Source organism: Pyrgilauda ruficollis, unplaced genomic scaffold (genome assembly GCF_017590135.1).
Source record: "Pyrgilauda ruficollis isolate IOZ18807 unplaced genomic scaffold, ASM1759013v1 scaffold25, whole genome shotgun sequence".
Taxonomy (NCBI): Eukaryota; Metazoa; Chordata; class Aves; order Passeriformes; family Passeridae; genus Pyrgilauda; species Pyrgilauda ruficollis.
The window spans coordinates 539,053-560,224 of record NW_024523822.1 but is presented as its reverse complement, the minus strand read 5'-3'; the positions used below and the strand labels follow the sequence as shown (position 1 = coordinate 560,224).

At 36.5% G+C, this 21,172-nt stretch overlaps 1 protein-coding gene across 1 annotated transcript in view; it reads right to left on the bottom strand.

Moving 5' to 3' along the window:
- TENT2 (terminal nucleotidyltransferase 2) overlaps positions 1-20,968 on the bottom strand; it is a 46,437-nt gene extending 25,469 nt beyond the window's left edge. Inside the window, exons 1-11 of the mRNA XM_041470760.1 lie at positions 20,774-20,968; positions 19,025-19,216; positions 18,265-18,402; positions 16,772-17,027; positions 15,592-15,706; positions 15,379-15,470; positions 14,531-14,597; positions 9,229-9,298; positions 5,629-5,705; positions 2,241-2,369; positions 83-126 (exon numbers count right to left, since the gene is read on the bottom strand). Coding sequence (XP_041326694.1) covers positions 83-126; positions 2,241-2,369; positions 5,629-5,705; positions 9,229-9,298; positions 14,531-14,597; positions 15,379-15,470; positions 15,592-15,706; positions 16,772-17,027; positions 18,265-18,402; positions 19,025-19,179 — 1,143 coding nt within the window. The 5' untranslated portion in view covers positions 19,180-19,216; positions 20,774-20,968. The remainder of the gene's footprint in view (positions 1-82; positions 127-2,240; positions 2,370-5,628; positions 5,706-9,228; positions 9,299-14,530; positions 14,598-15,378; positions 15,471-15,591; positions 15,707-16,771; positions 17,028-18,264; positions 18,403-19,024; positions 19,217-20,773) is intronic.
- Positions 20,969-21,172: the final 204 nt, after the last annotated feature.

Sequence of the window (21,172 nt, the reverse complement as noted above, 5' to 3'; positions counted from 1 at the left end):
TAGAGATAGTTAAGAATTCATATATTTAGATAAGCAGGGTCACACACATATATGATGTAGTAAATCCATAAGAAACACTTACTGGATAATTTTTTTGGAGGGATGGAAGGATGGGTTCAGGTAAGGCTATAAAAAAAAAAGGTCAAAGTTGCTGTGATTCATGTAATCCACATGGAAGCAGTATCATATCAACTACACCAAAGAGTTGCACTGAAATTCTATCTTAAAAACATTTATCAAGAATTTCACTTTCATGCATTTTGTAAAATAAGTTATTTGGCAAACATTTCTATTACTGTATTTCGTACTATACAGTACTACAGGAACTTTATTCCACTAATGAAAGCTCTTACCAAGATACTACTATATGCAAATACGTGAAAAATTCTATAGCAGCTGGATACAGCTTTATTTCTGAAATTCATGTTCAGAATTCGTGGCTATAAGAAAAACATCTGGATTCCCTAAATTAAAAATTAGAGCTTCACTCAGCTTTTTCTCCTTACATCTAATACAATTCTATGAACGAGTCTACAGTTACTGCAAAAGAACATGTTTTTCAGCTGCCATACTGAGTCTCCAAGTGCAACCTATTAAAAAATGCTCAACACGCTTAGTAGGCATTGATAGCAAAATCCCCATAAAAGCCACAAATACAGTCTAATAGTATTAGCTGGTCTGCTAAATGGCAAATATGTTGTGAAGATCATGCAGTCATTAACAATACTAAGAAACACAAAATTATCTAAATATTGCTCACTTTTATGAAAACTACGGATTGGGAGTGCATCTATTGAACTATATAAATCAGATACGTTAAAAAAAAAAATCACCCAGATTAGGTGGTTCTATAGACGAATCAAAATCCCGAAGTATTTACATCCTACTCAGCCAGCTATAGAACTGTCAGAGCACTCCTCAGACTAAGGCTTTAACATCATGTCTTCAGCATGGTTTAAGAAATTGGTCTACATCATTCACTAGGGAAAATAATAAATAAATGCAGTACACAGGTCTTGGACTTGGGACTTAGTTCACTCTTCCATAAGGTCTTACAAGTGAAGAGATGTCACAGAATCCTTTTTCCATAGGGACTAAGAATCAGAACAGCAAAATTCTTAGAATGTGCTTGGAGTATCTTCAAAGAGTAGAATATACTATCAGGACTGCTAAGAAAATTACCACAGCTGCTTCAATAACATTTTTGTTTGTGGGTGTCCATGTTTCTGCAACATCTTGGATACTTTCCAGTTCTCTACCACACTAAAGTAAAAGGCAACAAAATCTGAGCAGACAATCAAGGTGCTGTATCTAGGTGCATATGCTTTAGTAAGCTTTACTAAGAGGATGGATGGGAGGGGAAAAATTACCACTAGCATTTGTCCTGTCAGTTTCCTTTTCTTACTGTTCAATTTAATTAGACATATTATCTGGAAGAAAGTTTATGTACAAGATACTGATGTATCTACAAAATAAACTCAAGCCACACTAAACTTGGGTCCAAAGACATCCACATTAGTACAAGAATATGGAAATAAGTATAGAAAAGAAATTTTCCTAGTGAAGGCAGGGACACTAGTGCAAAAGAAAGGTGTTCTTTTTTTCCCTCCACAGTATCAACAAAAACACTATCAGAAATTCTGGGACAGGCTATTTTCAGGAACATCACATGCATATAGCAGGGAAAAATGCTTAAAATCTGCATGAATAAAACATCAGAACCTAAAAATCTGGTGCTTAGATGCATGTACAGACCACAACTCAGGCTTTTTTTCATGCCTTTTTTTTCCCCCACAGAAAAGGCTGAGGAAGCACAGGTAGAAGGCTCCTCTTTGGTTTCTGGACTGCTGATCTTCCCAAGCTGACTGATCAGAGTTGCATGAAAAGGATTATTTGAACCCATTTTGCCTCTTTCCTAGACAGCTGTGGCAGCTGCCAGACATGACTACAGTGAATGATGTCCTTATGCAGTTTTGTGAAGTGGTACTTGAGCTTATTTTCTAGATACACAGTGTCCTCCAGGTACACTTTATTTTTTCAAACCTTTTTAAAGGTGGTAACTCTGCCTCCAAACAGCAGGTCCACTTGTTAAAGACAAATGCAACACTAAGGAAATTGAGTAGAACTCACTTTATTTTAAGTATTTCTGTGTAGCAGATGCTTGTTTTATTTCAGTAAAGAGGAAAACTACACAAATATGAACTTAAAAGTGACAGTTTAAACATGTAAAAAATACTTACTCTGTAAATAGTGCAAAACCATCAACACAAGACTATAGCTGTTTAAAGTACCACGACTGGCATCATTTATCTCATGAAAACTTGCCCACTTCTTAACAACAAGTACTAATGGACGAACTCGATTCTCAACTGCAAGTAAAATAAACAGATCTCAAAAAAGTACATTTAACTAGATAGCAATTAATAAACATTTGCTCTTACTTGATCAACATGGTAGTTTTGTATTCTAAGGTTACATTCTGCAGGCATTTTATAGAATTTACTGATAAAATTCTACAGTTACTACCCATCTAATAAAAATCAACATATAGTACTTGCATTTGCAAACAGCCTTTTGAGTAGTAAAATCCACAGACACATCACAAGAGGTATACTAGGAAATTTGCAAAGCATCTTTCTACATCTAAGGTCTCTCATTGTACCAATTTTCCCTAGAAAAACTTGCTGTCATAAGGACAGACCTTATGTTATTTTTTTATTTAGGCATACAAACTTTGAAGGCAGGACAAAGAATTATTGTGGCTGGAGGATTCTGATTCTAAAGTTTACATCAGGATACATGACAGCAGTAATCCCTGCATACAAACATAAATATTAAATTTGCCTTGTCCTCAACAGCTTTTTATGCAAATGACATGTTAGATACAGTATCTCTTTAAATTAATACATATGCATTTCTTGAGGAAAAACATAAATACAGCCATATGCCAGGTATGATCTTCTGAATTTCTGGTGAATATAGATAACCTTCTAATTAAACTATTAATCTATTGTAGGTAGACCACCCATCACAAACTCCTGGGACTCTGCAGAATAGTTCATTATTTGCAGGTATGTAGAAGCAGATCATCAAAAAAAGCTTATACATTCTGGAGTATCTTTTCTAACCTGACATCATTATACAAAGTTTTGTATTCTGCTTATCAGGACACAAGGACAAAAGACATCTTACAAATGCATCAGTTGGGGCACTCTCTGTTATTCTGTAAAACTATCAAGCATGATTTTCTCACAATATGTTTAGAGTGGTTCAGCACACATGCCCATTTAAGTGGTACTCTTCTCAGAATGAATGTCCTACTAGATCTTATGCTATAGATCATTTGCAATATATTATAGATATATCTATATCTATCTATCTATCTATATATATATAGTATAAGATCTATAATATATTACGTTATAGATCTTATACTAGATCGTTTGGAAACAACCGAACTCCTTATTCCTAACATTGTTCACCAATGGTTAAACTAAAATATATAACTTAGTACACTAATTGTGAGATGCCAAAAAAGTACAGATACCACATGAAGATGCATTAATTGGAATAGAATTTTTCCATGAGAGAAAAATGCAAATAGGTTCCAGTTTCAAACATAGCTATTTTGTGTCACAGTAGAAAAGATCTTTTTTTAGTTGACCTCATTTTGAGATATTAACTTCTGTCTGCTGGTGCCTCTAACTAGTATATAACAAATATAGGGTGCAATTTGGCCAGTAAACTTTGTCTGATACTTCGATACAAGCTACCTCTCAAGAAAATGCTCAGTACTGTTATTTGCACAAAGCTAAAAAGTCCAGCCTCCACTAACTGAAAAATATCTAGCAAAAATTGCAGATTAATCACAGACATCTTCCTTCAACAAACCACTGGTTTGCTGAAGACTTCGCCTTCTAGCTCTGCCTAATCTACCTACATTTTCAGTGGATGTTTTGTGTCAGCTTGCCTCATCATCCTCGATGTTTTCTAGAGCACTCATGCACCAACACAGAAGAGCTAACTTCAAAACAGAAAAAAGAGCATCCACAGAAATTTTTTGAGTTTTAGCTTTTTTATCATGTTCACTAAGATAGTCCCTTGTTTGCCTGAGCATCTAATTTATTCCAATGAAAAACAGACGACTACATCTTCCACATTAGAGGTAATTTGATAATTGTTTTCCCCCATGCAAGTTGAAGACCTTCAACTACACATAGACCTTCAACTACACATTTAAGTGAGCAGGATAATACATATAAGGCTATCCACCCTTGCTCATACGACTGATAAAAAGTATGGAGACAGTCTGATGAAAGCTTCCATTTAGTTTTGTGTGCCTTATGTCACCAGAGTTTTCTGGTCCCAGGAAGACAAGACAGACAAGCTATATGCTGTATGATACAGTCTGACTATTTAGGAAAGTCCAGAACATTGAGAAGAATATTTTCAATCACAGGTCTCCCTTTGCTACTAAGGTCACTCCTTGACCTCAAGGAAACATTATTTAGCCTTCACCAGGAAACATGAAGTTAATTTTGCTGGCCTTATAAAAGTGAGCACCACAGCAGAACAGACGAGAAGGTGGGATACCAGGACTGCTTCCACTGCTCTTTTCACATCCGGACTTGTCTGCCCTACAGTGATTTTCTGAGAAATGACAATCTGCGACAGAAGCTAGAAACAAGTGTATCAACATCAGACTTCATGAAGTGACTGCTCAATGATTACTTCCTAATATTTTTAATACTTGGAAGCAAATCCTTTTCCCGTCTTACACCTTCTTGAATGTATGAAGAAATTACAGTCAAACAACTGATCCAGGACAAGTTGTAGACTCTCCGAGTAACACGTATACGGAACACAAACTACTTTGACTGAAATATTAGTAAAAATTAGCTAATGAAGATAGCTTCTATTGGTAACTGCCTACCCTAAATAGAAAGAAATTACTTTATGCAAAAACTGAAGAAGAGGGTAAAGGAATAAATGCAAATGCCCTAGAAGAAAAAGGCTGAGGCACACTCCTTTATATACTTATCTGACAAATGACATTGCAATGCTAAGAAAGAAACTCTTAGTTTACCACTAAGAGTGCTGTTATTATTACCTTCCTTTCACAAGGCTGTTGCACAATCTCTCCCTAAAATGCAAACTCCTGAGCAGACACAAACCAATTTTGATTTGGGATTAGTATAAATACTGAAGCAGTATTTTGGATTTTCTAAGCAAAGACTCTGCAATAGCATTCAGACATAGCTGGCTATCAGCCATCCATACTGTCACTGGCTGTAAGGAAATAAAAGAAGCTGGAGATTATACCACTAGATAACCATTACTATCATGATCTTATTATCTGCAGAATACCTGAAGTAGCCCTTGTAGTAGATATATGGACCTGAATATGAGGAATCTTTTTTATCTTCTGAATATTATAATATTCAATTAAAAACATACAGCAGCTTTCTCCATGTATTTAGAATGAGCAAAAAGAACTTATCTACTTAATGCAGCTAAATAGGTAATTATATATACAGTAATCTATTAAATTTTCATAGCATATCAATACCAAAATACAAACTCTAAAAGCAAAGTTTAAAGAAATAAGAAAATACAATAAAAACTTACTGAATGCATAGCTTCTCAGAAGGAATGTATTTCTTATACCTATCACATTGTTTACATTCAAGTCGAAATCCACATTGCTATTAGGGAGGAAAAAAAAATTAAGCATCATGGTATTTAATTTCTGAATGTTTACGACCTAGTTTATGACAGATAAGGTGAAAAGTAATTCAAATATAAAGCCCTGGAAACTTTCTTCAGACTTTTAAATGCCATGATTTAATTTTGTTGATAGCACCTGAACAACTTATAGTCTTGAACTCCTTTGTTATAAAAATGTTGTTGTTTTACATGAAGAATGCATGTAGATACAAATTTAGATTTTAGGACAACTTATGATATATTTTTTAATTTTCTACCAAATCTTTCTCCCAGCTACACTTGCACTACATGATTTATTACAGATAACTTTTGATACCAGGAAGGATTCTCTGAGGTATTAGTTTAGGAAATTATGCCAATGAACTGAGAAAAAGAACTGGAAGAGGTCAGAAGAGCCATTTCTGCAATGACAGTAAGAGAGAATCAGTACGTAGGAATAAAACCAATTCTGAGTAAACACCGCATGTTTTGCACAAAAACAGTTTTGATACTTTTCATTTTGTTAAGATTAAATAAGGCAAACAAACACTAAATGCTTGTGTGCTTGCAACACAACCTGCCCTCAAGTTTGAATTTCCTACTGCATATAGAGCCTAACTACTCACAGAACTCAAGAAATTACATTGCATTAATGGTCAATAATCCATATCAACACTAACTTGCAACAAGATAAGCCTATTATTAGATAAAGAAGTAGCTGTATATGTGATATACAGCTGTTTCCATTTTACATGCACAAGTTTAATTTACATAGCATTTGCTCACCCAAATACTTCTTTGGATTGTCTTAATTATATAAGGGGAACATGGACTGAAATTCATTAAATTTGTAAAAGACAATAATTTGAGGCCTACAAGAACTTTTTAATGTATTTTGAACATTTTACATTTTTTATATCTTTTAATCTTTTACATGCTTTTTACATCAAACTATTCTTTGCATCAAAACTACTGCATAGTTTTAAACCTGAGTTAGTATCAAGCATAACCTTCTATATGTTTTAAGAATATAGTACGTAACAGTACAGGAAATAAACAAGCTTCAGCTACCACATAACAGTTGTAAATATAAGCATGAACATCCATAAGAATATTAACTGCATGTGCAAATGTCAGATTGCATGTGTAATTCCAATTAATCCATGATAAAAAGACTATTTACCAGATGCCGATTGAAGCAAGTTCTATTGCATGTTTACTAGCTGTTGCAATGGTGGCAAGTGAAAAAGATTTTGTACCGCTTGGACTCAGGTTCTACTAAAAAGCACTAAAGGAGAAGAAAAGAGTCAACTGCACATCAACTGTAGCAGAAGAGGAAGTTTTTTGTATCTTCTGTAGTACAAAGATCTTGATAATTGATCAAAGACCAGCATTACAATAATTTCCTGGAAAAGACTACCAAAAAAAAGATAGTAGTCTTTAAGTGCAGTTGATCTTCTCTTACTTTTACAGCACTATAAACCCCCAAGTTTAAAGGTTGTAAAAGAGAACAAATACAAACTCAATGCTTTCTCATTCATTGAATCAAAGCAAGGGGAAACAGCCATTTTCAGTTATATATGAAATAGATATATTTCAGTTATTGGTAACGCATTAGAATGTTTATCTCCAGATACAGAGATAACAACCACCCTCTCCCAGCAGCTGAGAAAAACTCCCAACAAAAAACAGTTCTCACAGGAAGCTTGTAATGTTTAGTTTCAATTTTGGCAAAGACAGGCTTAGTGCCCTGGGTACAGGATATCCAATCCAATTTTCAAGACCTCTGTGAAAAAATACATGCATATGCATTTTTTGTACATCTGAGGCTACAAAAGACAAGAGGCCAGTAATAGACAAATGCTTAAATAAAAAGACAAAACATGGTGGTGACAGGTTATGTAAGAGTAAGATAACTGTAAAGACAGAAAACAAAACAAAACCAAATTTCAATAAAAAAAAAATCCCAATCCAAAAGGATGACGTTCACCGCCACTCCTCTCTCCACAAAAGCAATGTGGAAGATGGAAAACCAGATGGTGGACAATACTGCTTTTTACTCTGCAAAAATATAATGTGCTGCTTCTAGTCTTAGATGGGCTGCTTCTAGTCTTAGAAGATCATACTTTGATTTAGTGGGAAATAAAGAGTTCTTTAAATCCTATCTGTAAGGTATACAATTATCATGACTTACTTATTGAAAGTAATGGTACTATGGACTATAAGTGCTTACAAAAAGCCTTCAGTCTTCTCACACAATCACTTCTATCTGTTCCATATTAAAGGTCTCTTTTTAAAGTTTATTTTCTCATTTTAAACTGGGGAAAAATATTCTTGCTGTAATCCCACAGCTCATTCAATATTTGGACCAGGAATGTATAATTTCATTTATATAAGGACTAGCATTGGTATATGTAGCTAATCCAAATAACCCAAATTTTAGCTTGACAAGTACCATACATTCAGGTAGCATGGAAGAAACAGCCTGCTGTAGTATTAGAAGAAAAAGTAAAAAACATTCCAATTTTTTTTTAAAAAGTAGGCAATTATACTCAAGTAAATATGGGACTGGGTATAAATGAAGAAAAAAGCGTAAAGCAAAAACCCCAACAAGTGCGTATAATCTCAGACGAAACAAAAGATTATACTGATCATATAGATTAGTTCAAATTGTAAACATGACAGATTTAGTTTTATCTGGGCAGGGACCTAGCCATGATAAAGTTATATCATGATAAAAATATTTTGTGATATGCTTTCATAGCAAGAGGCCAGAAAAGTATGCTTATTTCTTTTTAAAAGACAGAGACAGGGTTGCAAAATTTTAGAACCGTACAGACAGGATAAGAGAGCTACATTAAAGTTGCTCAAAGTCCAGTTTACAAAGAAGGATGAAACGATGCTACTATAGGAAACTGATACATATCAGTGTTACAAAACTAAGCCAATGAACACAATGAAGGTTACTCAGACTGTCAACATATTTCAGTGTTTGCATGACTTTCTCCTGTCAGATACTTTTATCACACACAAAAAGAAATAATTATCTGCCCTAGTGCACCCCTTAAATTATTCTCATGTCTTCATAATGAATATGCAATGAATACAAGGAAATATCACCACAAACTAGTTTGTTTCAATGTTGTATGTATAACTCAATAGTTATGCCTGAACAGCAAGCGAAAGTATATTTCACAACAGTTCTCTTCCCACCACTGTTTTTCTGTCAAACCATTTGTTAACTGGGAATCCACTGTACAGAGAACCCACAGAAATAAGTGATGTACTGTTTCTAATTCACATCAAAGGAACTGAACAGCATCTCAACTACAAGAGGAGATTCTGACCATCAAGTCAATAAGCTGACCGCCACTGCATTGCTAACTCTACAAATTTGGGATAACAACTACAGTAGCACACAAATAAATGCACAAAACGGTGGGACTACTTGTAAGGGCAGTACACATATATAATACTTTCCCATGTCAAAGTCTAAAAGATTAGGCTGAACAGAATACTTGCCTGACTTTATCCCTGAATTTCACTATTGGCACTTTTGCTTTGATCAGCTGAGGTCGCTCAATGTAGCTTGCTGAAAGGGAGAAAAATGCAATTAAGTTTCATGCAAGATGCAGATCTTAGCAAAAGATCCTGTAATATAATCTAATCAACTGATTATAGCAAACAGAAGCTTATTAAATTTAGCAGGGTTGTGCTAAACTAAGTAAGCTTTAGCAACTGTAGCAAAAAAAACAACCTATGAAAGCAGGTGGAACACCCCCCACACTAAGCATTAGAGAAGAAGTAAGCAGAGCATAAAGCAGAAGACTTTTCTGAGGGAAATATATTCCAGAAATTTTAACATAAGGAATGCAGTACTACAATGCTTTAATAGAACAGTACTTGTAATACAAATCCTGCATAGTTATAATTAAGGTACAAAAATAAAGGAGCAAGAACATATCCAACCAGGATGGGCTAATGATAGGCTTAAAACTTGTTTTGAAAACTGTTCATTTGAAATGCTACTGAAAACACGGTAACATTTTCATTCTTTCTTTCTATCAAAGATGGGATAAGCTTTACCTGCCTTTTGTTTCAATAATGTTAGCAATAAATCCATGCAATAAATCCACACTGATGATGATGATAATCAGATGATTATCTACACAGTATGCTACCAAATGCACCCTCCACACTCAGCTCCCCAAAGCTGTTGCATCAGCCATAATGTTGTGAATTTCCTAGACTTCATGATACCTCAGCCTATATTCAGCAGTTTCCCATAATCCTGAATGAATATTGTGCCCAAGAAAGTAATAAAGAAAGGTAGAGCCTGTAGGTTATATGATATGAATTTGGACAAAAGATGTGATTTTAGTAATTCCTTCTGCTGCCAAATCTAGGACCACTTGAATTTGTCCATATCCAACATCATATATTTTCCCATTGTTTTTATAAATTAACCTCAGATTAGCATAAATAAGCATGCACAGTACAAGTAATACAGACAAAAATAACCTTGAATGAAATTATTTTTTCTTTCCCTCCAGAAAAAGCAACAAGGTACTTCTATCAGCTAAACAGCCAGCTTGATTAAACAGCATAATCTCCATTGCTTTTGGATGACAAATTCAGATTTGGTGAAACAAAATCTGTGCAATACTCAATTAAAACAAACTTTCTTTTTTGTGAGACTTTCTGAAACTCTTTTGTGGATATGCATGTTCAGACAGATTTGACCTGAGGCAATCTTTTATCTGCATTTTAAAAATGCATTGCACAAGCCTAAGCAACACACAGATTGGCACTCAGAATAAAAGACAATCTTACTAATTTACTAGTAAGATTTACTACTAATTTACTAGATGTCAAAGGGAGAATCTTAAATGAACAACTTCAATTCATGCTCGCTGTCTGCTAAATTAACACGAGCATCCCCTCCTTCTAGCTGTACCTTCCAACACATCCAGGCATGTCTCCTCCAGCATCCCAGAATATTTTTGAAGTGAGAGTCTAAAGCATGCAGAGCTCTCTGCCTCCTCTCTTTTCACTAACAAATTTATGACAAAGACTCCCAATGCACTAACACGTGGTAGGCAATGGCAGACGTCTATCTGTATGTCATAGCAATTCAACTTTCCTCACTATGACCCTTCCTAATGCTATTCAGAGGTTAACCGAACTCATTCTAAGGACTAGCCACTTCCAAACACATCCTTGTCTGCAAATGGCTCCCTGCACTTGATGGATGCTTGTGTCAAATTAGCTGGCTAAGAAAAAAAGATACAGCCCAAAACATAATCCAAATCTGTTTCACAGGGTGGTAAAAAGCTAGGAAGAAGTCAGAAAAGGTAAGAGGAAGTTACAAGGCAGTAACTTCCTGCCAGTATCCTCTTTCCTGGCTCAGACCAATGATGCTGTTAGCAGAATCTGTATTGTACCTTACATATACATACAGGGGAAGAAGCAGTCACAAATACAGGGTGCGGAATTCTTGAAGGTTGAGTAAGTGCCTTAGTAAACTGACTATGTGATCATGAAAGCTATGACCAGAGAGACGACACCAAAATACAAGAAAAGAAATCTGTACAGCTGCTCCACAGTTTTAGGCATGTCTACGGAAAGGTCATGAACACCACTTCAGGTCAGCAGAAACGAATATAAGCTGCTTCAAAGAAGACTAAGCATTGCTTCATATATAACTTCTTCATGCAGAATTTCAGACCAAAGAGCTTAACTCCCTCTCTTCTTTTACATAACGAAAGATTAAGCAATTGTACAGAATATTAATACCAAACATGATATATGCCAAAAAGATCTTTGACATTCTGGGCACGTAGCATGCTCTTATTGATTTGGTTATACTATAGAAGGAGAAACACAGAGGTCTGAATCCACATTCATGAAGAATCTAGGAAGGTACAACCCACCACAGGATAACTGCTGATTTTTTGGAATTCGCTCAATGATCTGCACAGTCCTTCAAAGTCATTCAACTGAGTTCAAATTCCTTTGCTTGTCCCAGTTGTTACACATTTCCCACTAGATTTCACTCTGATACCCTAGTCTCAATGCTACTGTACCTCTTTGTAAATCTAAGGGAAAATGAGCTCTTTGCTTTTTATGCACAGTAAATACCTGTCAACCTAATACTATCAAGGTGTTTTTCAAATGAGTCCCACACAGATGAATCTGAAGTGAGGAATCAGTCTGACATTTACTCTCAGTGGTTTAGACATACACAAAAACAATGAATAAAATATCAGAAGCTTTTTCCCACTTTTCTCTGTTATTAGACTATTCAAAAACAGAACACATTTCATTTCAGTTGGTATGCTAGATGCCAAATGACAACAGAGAAAAGCCGCTGCTGTAAGACTTAGAATCTGATGGACTACAACTCCTTGCTCAGACTTGTTACCTTTTACAAACCTGAAACAAGCTAGAGTTTATACAAATTTTGAATCCACTTCCAAAAACTCCTAATCTAACAATCACATTCCACTCTATATGAAGGATAAAAGAGATGGCACTTAAAGTTCTGAAAACAAAACAAATTGTGAAAGGGACTGATCTAATTTTCACTTGGAATGCTTCTTAATTTATCCATCATAGAATTAAGGTGAAATAAGCAGAGTCACAATTTTATTGTCCTTACATTGGAATGCAGAGGAAGATTACAGAGTACAAGAACAAAGACAGAGATGTTGTAAGAGGCACAGACAGAAAAAAACTTCTCCCAAGTTTCTGAACCAAAGTGATCTGGAAGAAGGTTAAAAAAAGCTCTAAAACTTTACCTATGCCACAAATATCCTCCTTAATTAATTTTGTCCTTCAACTCTTTCAAAAAACCAGACCAAGAACTTATTTTAAATAGCATCTTGTATTTTCTCCCTGTTGTTGTTTTTCTTACATCTTGGCACACACTTTGCTAGCTTTCATGTTTGGCCCAAACTATGTTTATTTCTGCTCTCTCCTGTGAAACAACAGTAAGTTTTATGAGTGCTCACACACTTGTTAAGAACATGCTGCAGTCTCTCTTCTACAGAAGAAAGAAAGAAATAAATACTTCACTAATATTGCCAGAGAGGTATTACCTTAAAATTATAGGATAGTATCATACATGCTAACAGGGCAGCAAAAACTTGAAAATAATTACCAGAAGCAGCTTCACACATTTTAAGTAGACAGGCTCTCCTTGATTTATAGTAAGCACTACTGAGAACAACTAAAACTTCAGTGTGTTACCAACATTATTCTCACAGTAAATCCAAACCACAGCACTTTATCAGATACTAAGAAGAAAATTAACTATCTCACCTGAAACCAGGACACCTCCTGTCCCAGAAGTACTAAACCTTGGCGTAACTGAGATATAGCTTGTAAATTAGCTAAATCTAGGTGTAAAGACCCATGTGCCGAAGCCTTTTGGTTTTGAACATTTTTAACCGACTTTTGTCTATTAGTTCTAGTCACAAAACATCCACACACAGTCATAGGACAGACTGCTACAAATAGGAATTAATGCCAGAGTGATGTTAAGATTCTGAAGAGGTGATGTAAGAGGACTACATACCACAACTAAGTGAGCCTGACAGGAGTGGTAATCTCAGCAGTGCTTTGTCCTGCCTTACCTTCCATAGAATATTTTGATTAAATCAAGCTGACCAAATACACTTGCAAGGTATCAGAGAATTACAAAATCAAAAATGGACAAAGGCACAAATCACTTGGGGATCACTTGCACATGCCTATCATATCTTTCTGATACTGGTAAACAAACCCGATTTTGTCTAACACTTTGTCACAGAACAAGAGTTCTTGAAAAAGACTGCTCATTTAGAAGCTTCTTGAACCCTGAAAACACACCTGTGTTATCACTGTGCTATCAGAAAGCACTGGAGAGAGCTGCACCACAGACAAACCCAAACTAATTTTCAGACTTATGCAAATCAGTAGTAATAAGCATTAAATATCAGATGCCAACTCAGCAATGTATCATGTCTTTCTTCCACGTGAGCTGTTAAAATCTGTGCATGCATGCTTGACAATGAAGAAATTTTGAAGTCTGCATTTAAATTTATGGTTTGTTCCATTAGCACTGCAGGACTGTTCAGAACATCACTATAAGGAGTACCATCAAAGACCATATCACAAGCCTGGAAAGCAGGGTGATGAAGTCATTGATATCGGCGAATGTTAGAGTATTTTATAATTCAAAGGAAGATACAAAAGCCTCTTTGAAGTAGAAGGCTTTCACATTTAAGTCAAGAACTGCCCATGTGAATTCTTAATCTGAAGGGAGTCTAAACAACAAGCTAAAGAAACTATGAATTGATACGTTTTATCTGTACTGGCATTGTCAACATTTTTTACTTTCTTCATTAGGCACCTAAGTTAATTACTTCTCAAAAGAAAAAGATCAATTCTACACAGTCTATTGCGAATGACATCCTATTTTACAAATTCTTAAGAGTATTTTTCCCAGAAAGACACTGCAATGTAAGATATTAGCAAGAGTCCACTAACAGAGGTTTCCCAAAAAGAACTCTACTCCCTCCTCATTGTGCTCCAACTCAAAAGTCATCCGAGATATTACCCATTACTGAAGTCCAATAGTTTCCAAGAAAAACTGTTGTTTTTTCTAATTACCATTGATCCACACCAAGTAACATGACTAAACATTTATAGCTTTTCTTCAAAGAGTACTGTGATTAGAACCTAGACAAGATGCAATTACATACATTAGTTGCAATTGAGCATCAACACTTCTTCCCGACCTGCCAATAATCTTACCACCTCACTTTAGATGGTAACTTACAAAGTTTAGTAATGAAGAGTTTTTGGATTAAGCTGAGTATACGTCTTGCTTCAGTCTTCTGATTCACCTGAAATGTGATATTAAAATTAATGAAAAGATTTGGTATCTCTTATTTAAATATTCAAAGTAAGCATGTTTTGCTTTTAAAATTAAATGAGTTCTCAGAATAATACATGAACATGTACACCAATACATTCTACATCCTACATACACATTTATCACAGTAAATGCCAGCCAGAACAATCCATACTCAATATGCAAAGTGATTATCAGACATTCAAAAATCACAGACCTAGATGAAAACCTAGCCCCATTTATACAAAAATGCATTCTTTTTCCCTTTAAATTATGCTTAAATTCTTTCAAGATTATGGTCTATTTAAATTTCTTTCAGATACCCTGTTTACCTAATTTCTAGTCATAACATTTTTTCTCACTAAAAACATTTAAGATACTAAATACATTTTTATGCCTGATCATTAGAGTTGGTAACTATGAATCTAAATAATATGAAATTTTGCTTATTAGAAGTTATTTCTGCATCTAAAAGATGCAGAATTCCCTAAACAGTTTTCTTCATCATTCTAGGCATCTGCTTCCCTTTTGCTGTATTTTTGCACTTATGAACTGAAGGTAAAGCTTTAAAAAATAAGTTTTGTTAGGTTGATAGGGTTGAATTCTTATCTGCACATTACTGAGGTCAAAGTTTGTAGCTATTACAAGTGCAAAACTATGTTATTAAATCAAAAAGATTTGAGTATTTTTTTCTCATTTCAGGATCCAGCCTTTTAACAGCACATACATAAAACCAGACTTTGTTTTAACTACATATATTTTAAATTACTTACTGGTTCTTCTTTAATCACTAGGCACAAATCAGCATCACTAGTACGGGTGCCAAATCCATTCAGTGAGGACCCAACCAAAAAAAGTCTGCTCTCTGTAATAGAAGAGTAACAAAAAATAAACATGATACGACATATTACAGTTTGAGAGGACGGAAGAATCACAAACTTGAACAACATGCAAACTGATATTAAGTAATTAGATTCAAAACATACGTGGAAAAATTAGCTGAATTTCTCTCTGGAGTTCTGTTCTGCAAAGCTCTTTTCTGTCCAAATCAGAGGCCTGTTGCCGACATGCTTGAAACAACTCCAAAACCTGTTTACTTAACTGGAAACACACATACAAAGAGTAAAGATACAGCAAAGTGAACATTCTTTCTTGTCACAGATGCAGTTACATGAAACACAGAAGGTTGGGTTTTTTTAATGCAAAACCCAGCACCATTTTACATGACCAACTCCTTTGTCTAGAGTTTTACTGCACTTAAATTCACAATTAATAGTTCCTTAAAGAAATTTCTGCTAAGCTTTTAAATTTAAATTTGTTCCATTTGTTATAAAATGGCAAACCAGAGAAAATAATTTTTGCGTCATCAGTATATGCAGTATTTCAGGGAGTAAGTAGTGAATGACCAGAGACATCTTCTGCTGACTTTAATGTCAACAGTTTGCCTACCAGGAATGGGGAGAAAAATATCATTAAAAACCTGATTTAAATTAGCTTTCTTTTTTGTCCCACATAAACTAATTGAGTCAGGTCTTTTTTGGAAGGAGATACTGACTGTTTTCCCTTTCCAATACAGTTACATTCTGTAATCAACAGGCATATTTACACTAAAAACCCAAAACCCTTCTGTCATGTGGGTGCAGAACAAGAGACAGTTCAGAGCTCCACTCCATTCTCTTCTATATTCCAGAACAGCTACGACAGTAACTTTCATGCTTTCCTGAAAAGAGGTAGCAAACATCTTTACAGGCCAAATACTGCATTTATTCAGAATGGGCTTCTCTCATATTACTATGGTGGGGCTGTTTTATTCAAGATTTTCCCCACCTCATATCATGTGAGAAATGGACTATTCTCCAAATTTTACTTCCTAGAGCAGACATGTAGGTTTCCTGACATTAGGATGTAAATAAACAACACAGGGAAACAATACTTTGACTTCCCCTGCTACCATAAAAATGCTTCAAACCCAAGCACCTACAAGGAGGTGATACAGAACCACAGTAGCAGCTACACTTGCCGATACTCCTTCTAATGGCAGCTTACCAATAGATATCCCATGACACTGTCAAAAACCCTGGCAGAAATGTTTGTGGTCTCCTACAGTACCTCTAGATTCTGCATACTTGAAGGCAGAAGTAAAGCACAGGCAACGAAAGCCATTACCTCGTCCTTTGCAACTGGCAGCCGGGTTTCTGTAGAATCTGGAAACAAAGTATCTTGCAAAGGAGGTAAACATCCAGTTAAGGCAGGTGAGCCACATGCATGCAACACTGGAGACTGAACCGAAACTGATGCTGGGAAGGAGCCTCTACGTTCTTTTGGCAAAGGCACTGCTTGGTTAACTACAGCAGTATCAGAATCATGTGAATGAATCCGCTGTCGTTTGGCATCATCTGGAACACTCTGTTGACTTTGTCTCCTAGGGAGAGACACTGTGTAACTCCTCTAGTTCACGAGCTCCAATTTATGATTAAAAAACAGTTTCTACAAAGTTCAAATACTAACAAGTAATGACATTACTTCACTAAGCCCAAGTATGCTACAGAACAGGTATGCTCATTCTAGGAACTATGTGAAACAAACCTGGAATGGGAAAAGAGAAAACAAAATCGCAGAAATGAAGCTACCAAAGAATTGGATTGATGCAATTCTTTAAGGCAAGTGTCTGCACTTAACCAACTGAAACCCAAATGACAAGTTTGTTTAAGCTGACTACAAATCTCCCAACATAGCATAGTTGGTCATACAACAGACTGCTCAAGAGGAAAAGATGCATGCAGCATGAAAACAGGAGCTTCTTTAATCCATGAGATAATTACACACTCAACTATAACTTAACAGCATATATTTGATTGTGCTTATTTTTTCATGTTAGATTTAGTAGAGAAATAGCATTCAGGAGATAGTACTGAAGACACACTACAGAGAACCTCCTTCCAATCAGCTGATTCCCACAATTACTAGAAACATGTATCAACTAGTATATCTGAACTAATAAAGAGAACTGGATTTTTTCTAAAGCATTAAAAGAAAATTAAACTCTACATTTATGCAAACTTTCCCTTTCTGTGGTAACTAAAATAACAACGATAGTAATATAAATCCAAGTTAATTGAAAAAAACCTACAAAAACTAGGTTTCCATAAAATCCTTGAAAAAAAGAACTTACATATGCTTGAATTTAACACCTTGTATTTGAAAAACAATACATCACATAGTTAGGAAAATTAGGAAAAACACTTAATGTGTCATCCGGAAAACACAACAATTCCCATAAAACTTTGAGGGTGCACTCTTATTTTTAATTTGACAAATTAACAGGAAAAGAACATTTGCTGACACAAACCAGCTTAAAGTCAAGCCCACACAGACCACAATTCACTGCAGTATTACAATAAATCACTTAGATCACTTCTGCAAGGCTACAGATGCTGGAAGAGAAAAACTAGGTACAGGAAGTCACTTCTAAGTACTAAGATTCTCAAACAGGTACAATGCTTTAAAGAGCCAACACATGGCCTGTTTCCATCAAAAAGAAAAAATATTCAGTATTGCAATTTCTAACATAACTCAAATTGCATAAGAAATTGATATCAGATAGCTTCACAATGGGTACATTACAACCAGTACTAGTCACACATGTACAAAGAGCTTACTTTCTTCCTTGAAATGATGCCTGGGCATCCGACTTAGACACTGGACTGACACTTCCAGAAGTCGCTGGTTGCAGTGTAACAACTGGAGTAACAGCTGGAGCAGCTTCAATGTTCCCACTCAAAAGAGCTCTAGAAAGACTACAGTCCATAACAATCATTCATAAGATAACAAAAATACTTTTTATGGGTTGGTAGTTGTTGTTAACTCAATATTAAATTCTACAAGTCCTGTCACTTGAGTTTGTTTTTAGAAGGAATACATCTTTCTTTTCTATTCAACATGAAGATATATTTCAGTTTATAATATGTATTTCATTAAAAACAGAAAATGCTCATTCTTGACAGTATATGTGTAAGAAGGGGTTAGCAAGCAAATTCACTTAAGGAACTTTTAAATTCGAAAGTCTAAACAACTCTACAGTGTCTTCAAATATAAACCCGAGAATAAACATTTCCTCCCCTTCTCATCTCCTCCCTGTTCTCCCCAATAAACAAATACGACTGAAGATCTTTAAAACTGAACTGTGGATCAGTGCCACTATCAGTGCCATTACATCTCATGCATTTTGCATCGCAGGCGAGCGTTTAGATTTGCACGTCCGTAAGGGAAATTATATAGCTATTTTTTATAGGCATGACATCTTCACGTTTTGTGAAGCTCAGTGCAGTTCAATGTTATAAACAGTGAAAACCATCCTCCATAAAGAGATATATTCCTTTCAGACCCAAAATCCCTACTACCAAATCTGACTGTACTTACACTGCACCACGAAAATGAAACGGAGGAACGACAATTTGCTGATGAGAAAGAACAGTAGGAGGCATATTTAGAGGAAGTTTAGTGACAAAAGTACTCTGTCGTTGATACTTTGGAGGGAAGGGTGGACGACCCAAGTTGGAAGAATTTGGGAACATGCTCCTTTCTACGTGAAGTGAACATGTATCCTTTTATTTAAAAAAAAAAAAAAAAAAAAAAAAAAATTAAATCAGGTAAAAAGAAATACCAGTTACCTTCTGAGCTCTTGGTTTAAAAATTCAAGTAAGCTAGAATATACTTCCAGGAATTGCTTAAGAGAATGGTGATCACAGGATTTACCTTCAGTATAAGACACTAAATAAAAATACTGCATACTCTGAAGTTTCATAATTACTGCTTACTTCATTTATGTTTAAAAGTGAATTTTTATATGACGCCCTCAATTTTAAGTTTAATTTTTAAAAAAATTACATGTCACAAGATATAACAGTTTTCATCTCAGGGAAAAGTACCATGTAACAGTGGAATTTGTTTCATGTTTGAAACATTCCACAATGAGGTTCAAAATATAAGGAAAGAAACCCTTGAGTACATGATAAGAGCATGAAGATGCAGCTAATCATGAACTACAAGTTATGTCATGAAGTTAGTATTGTTTCACAACATGACATGTAAAAAAGCAGACAAATGATGACACCAATTGCAACTAATTGAATCATGCTTTATCATACATATATAGTATTATTTTACTGAACAGACTCTGTCATAGAAAAATATAGGTTTACTATCTTTTCAACTAAAAATTGATTCTGGTACAACTAGCCAGATAGTTCCGACTGTCACTGCAGACAGCATTAGGACAAAACATAAGAAAATTAATAATGAGGAGTTTTTATATGATTGGGTTTGGCCTTGTTCCTTATTTCCTGTGATAACAACCCACCCACACTAGTGAATAGTAGAAACATGCACATTGCTGCACTAGCTCTAAGAGAAAGTTATTAGAGTTCTTACTTCCCCCCCCCCCCCCAGTTTGATGGGGTGGGTGAGGGGAAGCACTATGCTTTATGGAAGTTACTATTTGGATGTTCACTTTCAGTTCTGCCAAAGAAATGGCATATTGCATAACAAGTAAGTCACTTGACATTTAGTCTGGATGAGTATTTATGTGCTGTCCAAACTTTTCCATCTCTAGTAGACAGAACAACTGTTAACATGCCCCATTCCCCTCTGAGCAGACCAGGCATTCTCCACAGCACACCGTACACATAAGCAGTTTATGGATACAATTAGCTAGTAACAGAACGATGAATGAGAATTCGAGATTTAGGCACAGAAGAAGCACACGTTCGGTTTAGCCTTTGAAGCTGTAAACACCAAGAACACAAGCAATGGAGGAGTTACCTTCCCCAACCCAAAACAATGCAGCAACACCGCTGTCTCACAACAGCAACAACGGCCTTTACCGTGACCGCCAGCACTGGTTACCTCGCCAGGCTCTCCTAAATAAGCTTCATGGCTTACAGTTCAGGTGCCTTTGTCCCTTTGGCCAGTGTTTCCAAACAAACAGGTATTTCCCTCAGAGCCACACGAGAGAACCGCGCAGGTAAGCCCGTGCGCAGGGAAGCCCGCCAGCCCCCAGCCCCCATGCCGGGAGAGGCGTCCGAGCCCACCGCCACTCCTGGGGCCAGAGCCCGGCACCCCGACGCCGCTCCCGGCCACGTCCACGCGGGACCCGCACAGGACACTCACGCAGGGTCTGAGCGGAGGCAGGCGGGGCGGGCCTGCGGGTATCACTGCGCGGGGCGGGCAGCGGAGAGCAGTTCCCGCAGCAGAGCACTGTCCCGTCCCCGGATGCAGAGACAGGGCCCGCAGGAAGGGGCCGGGATGCGGCAGGAAGGGGCCCGGCCGCCACAGGAAGCGCTCCTCCATCAGTTCCTGCGCCACTTCGCCGCGGCCTCCCAGTGCGCACGCTCCTAGCGGCGCGGCGGGACGCATGCGCGGGGCCGCTCCGGGCGCGGGGCGGGCGCTCTCGCGGCCTCCGTGAGGGCGGGTGGGAGCGGCGGTGAGAGTGAGGGCGCTCCGCCGGCACCCGGCCCCGGCAGGGCCCGAGAGACAGGGCGGCACAGCCGACTTGCTTGCTATAGTGGC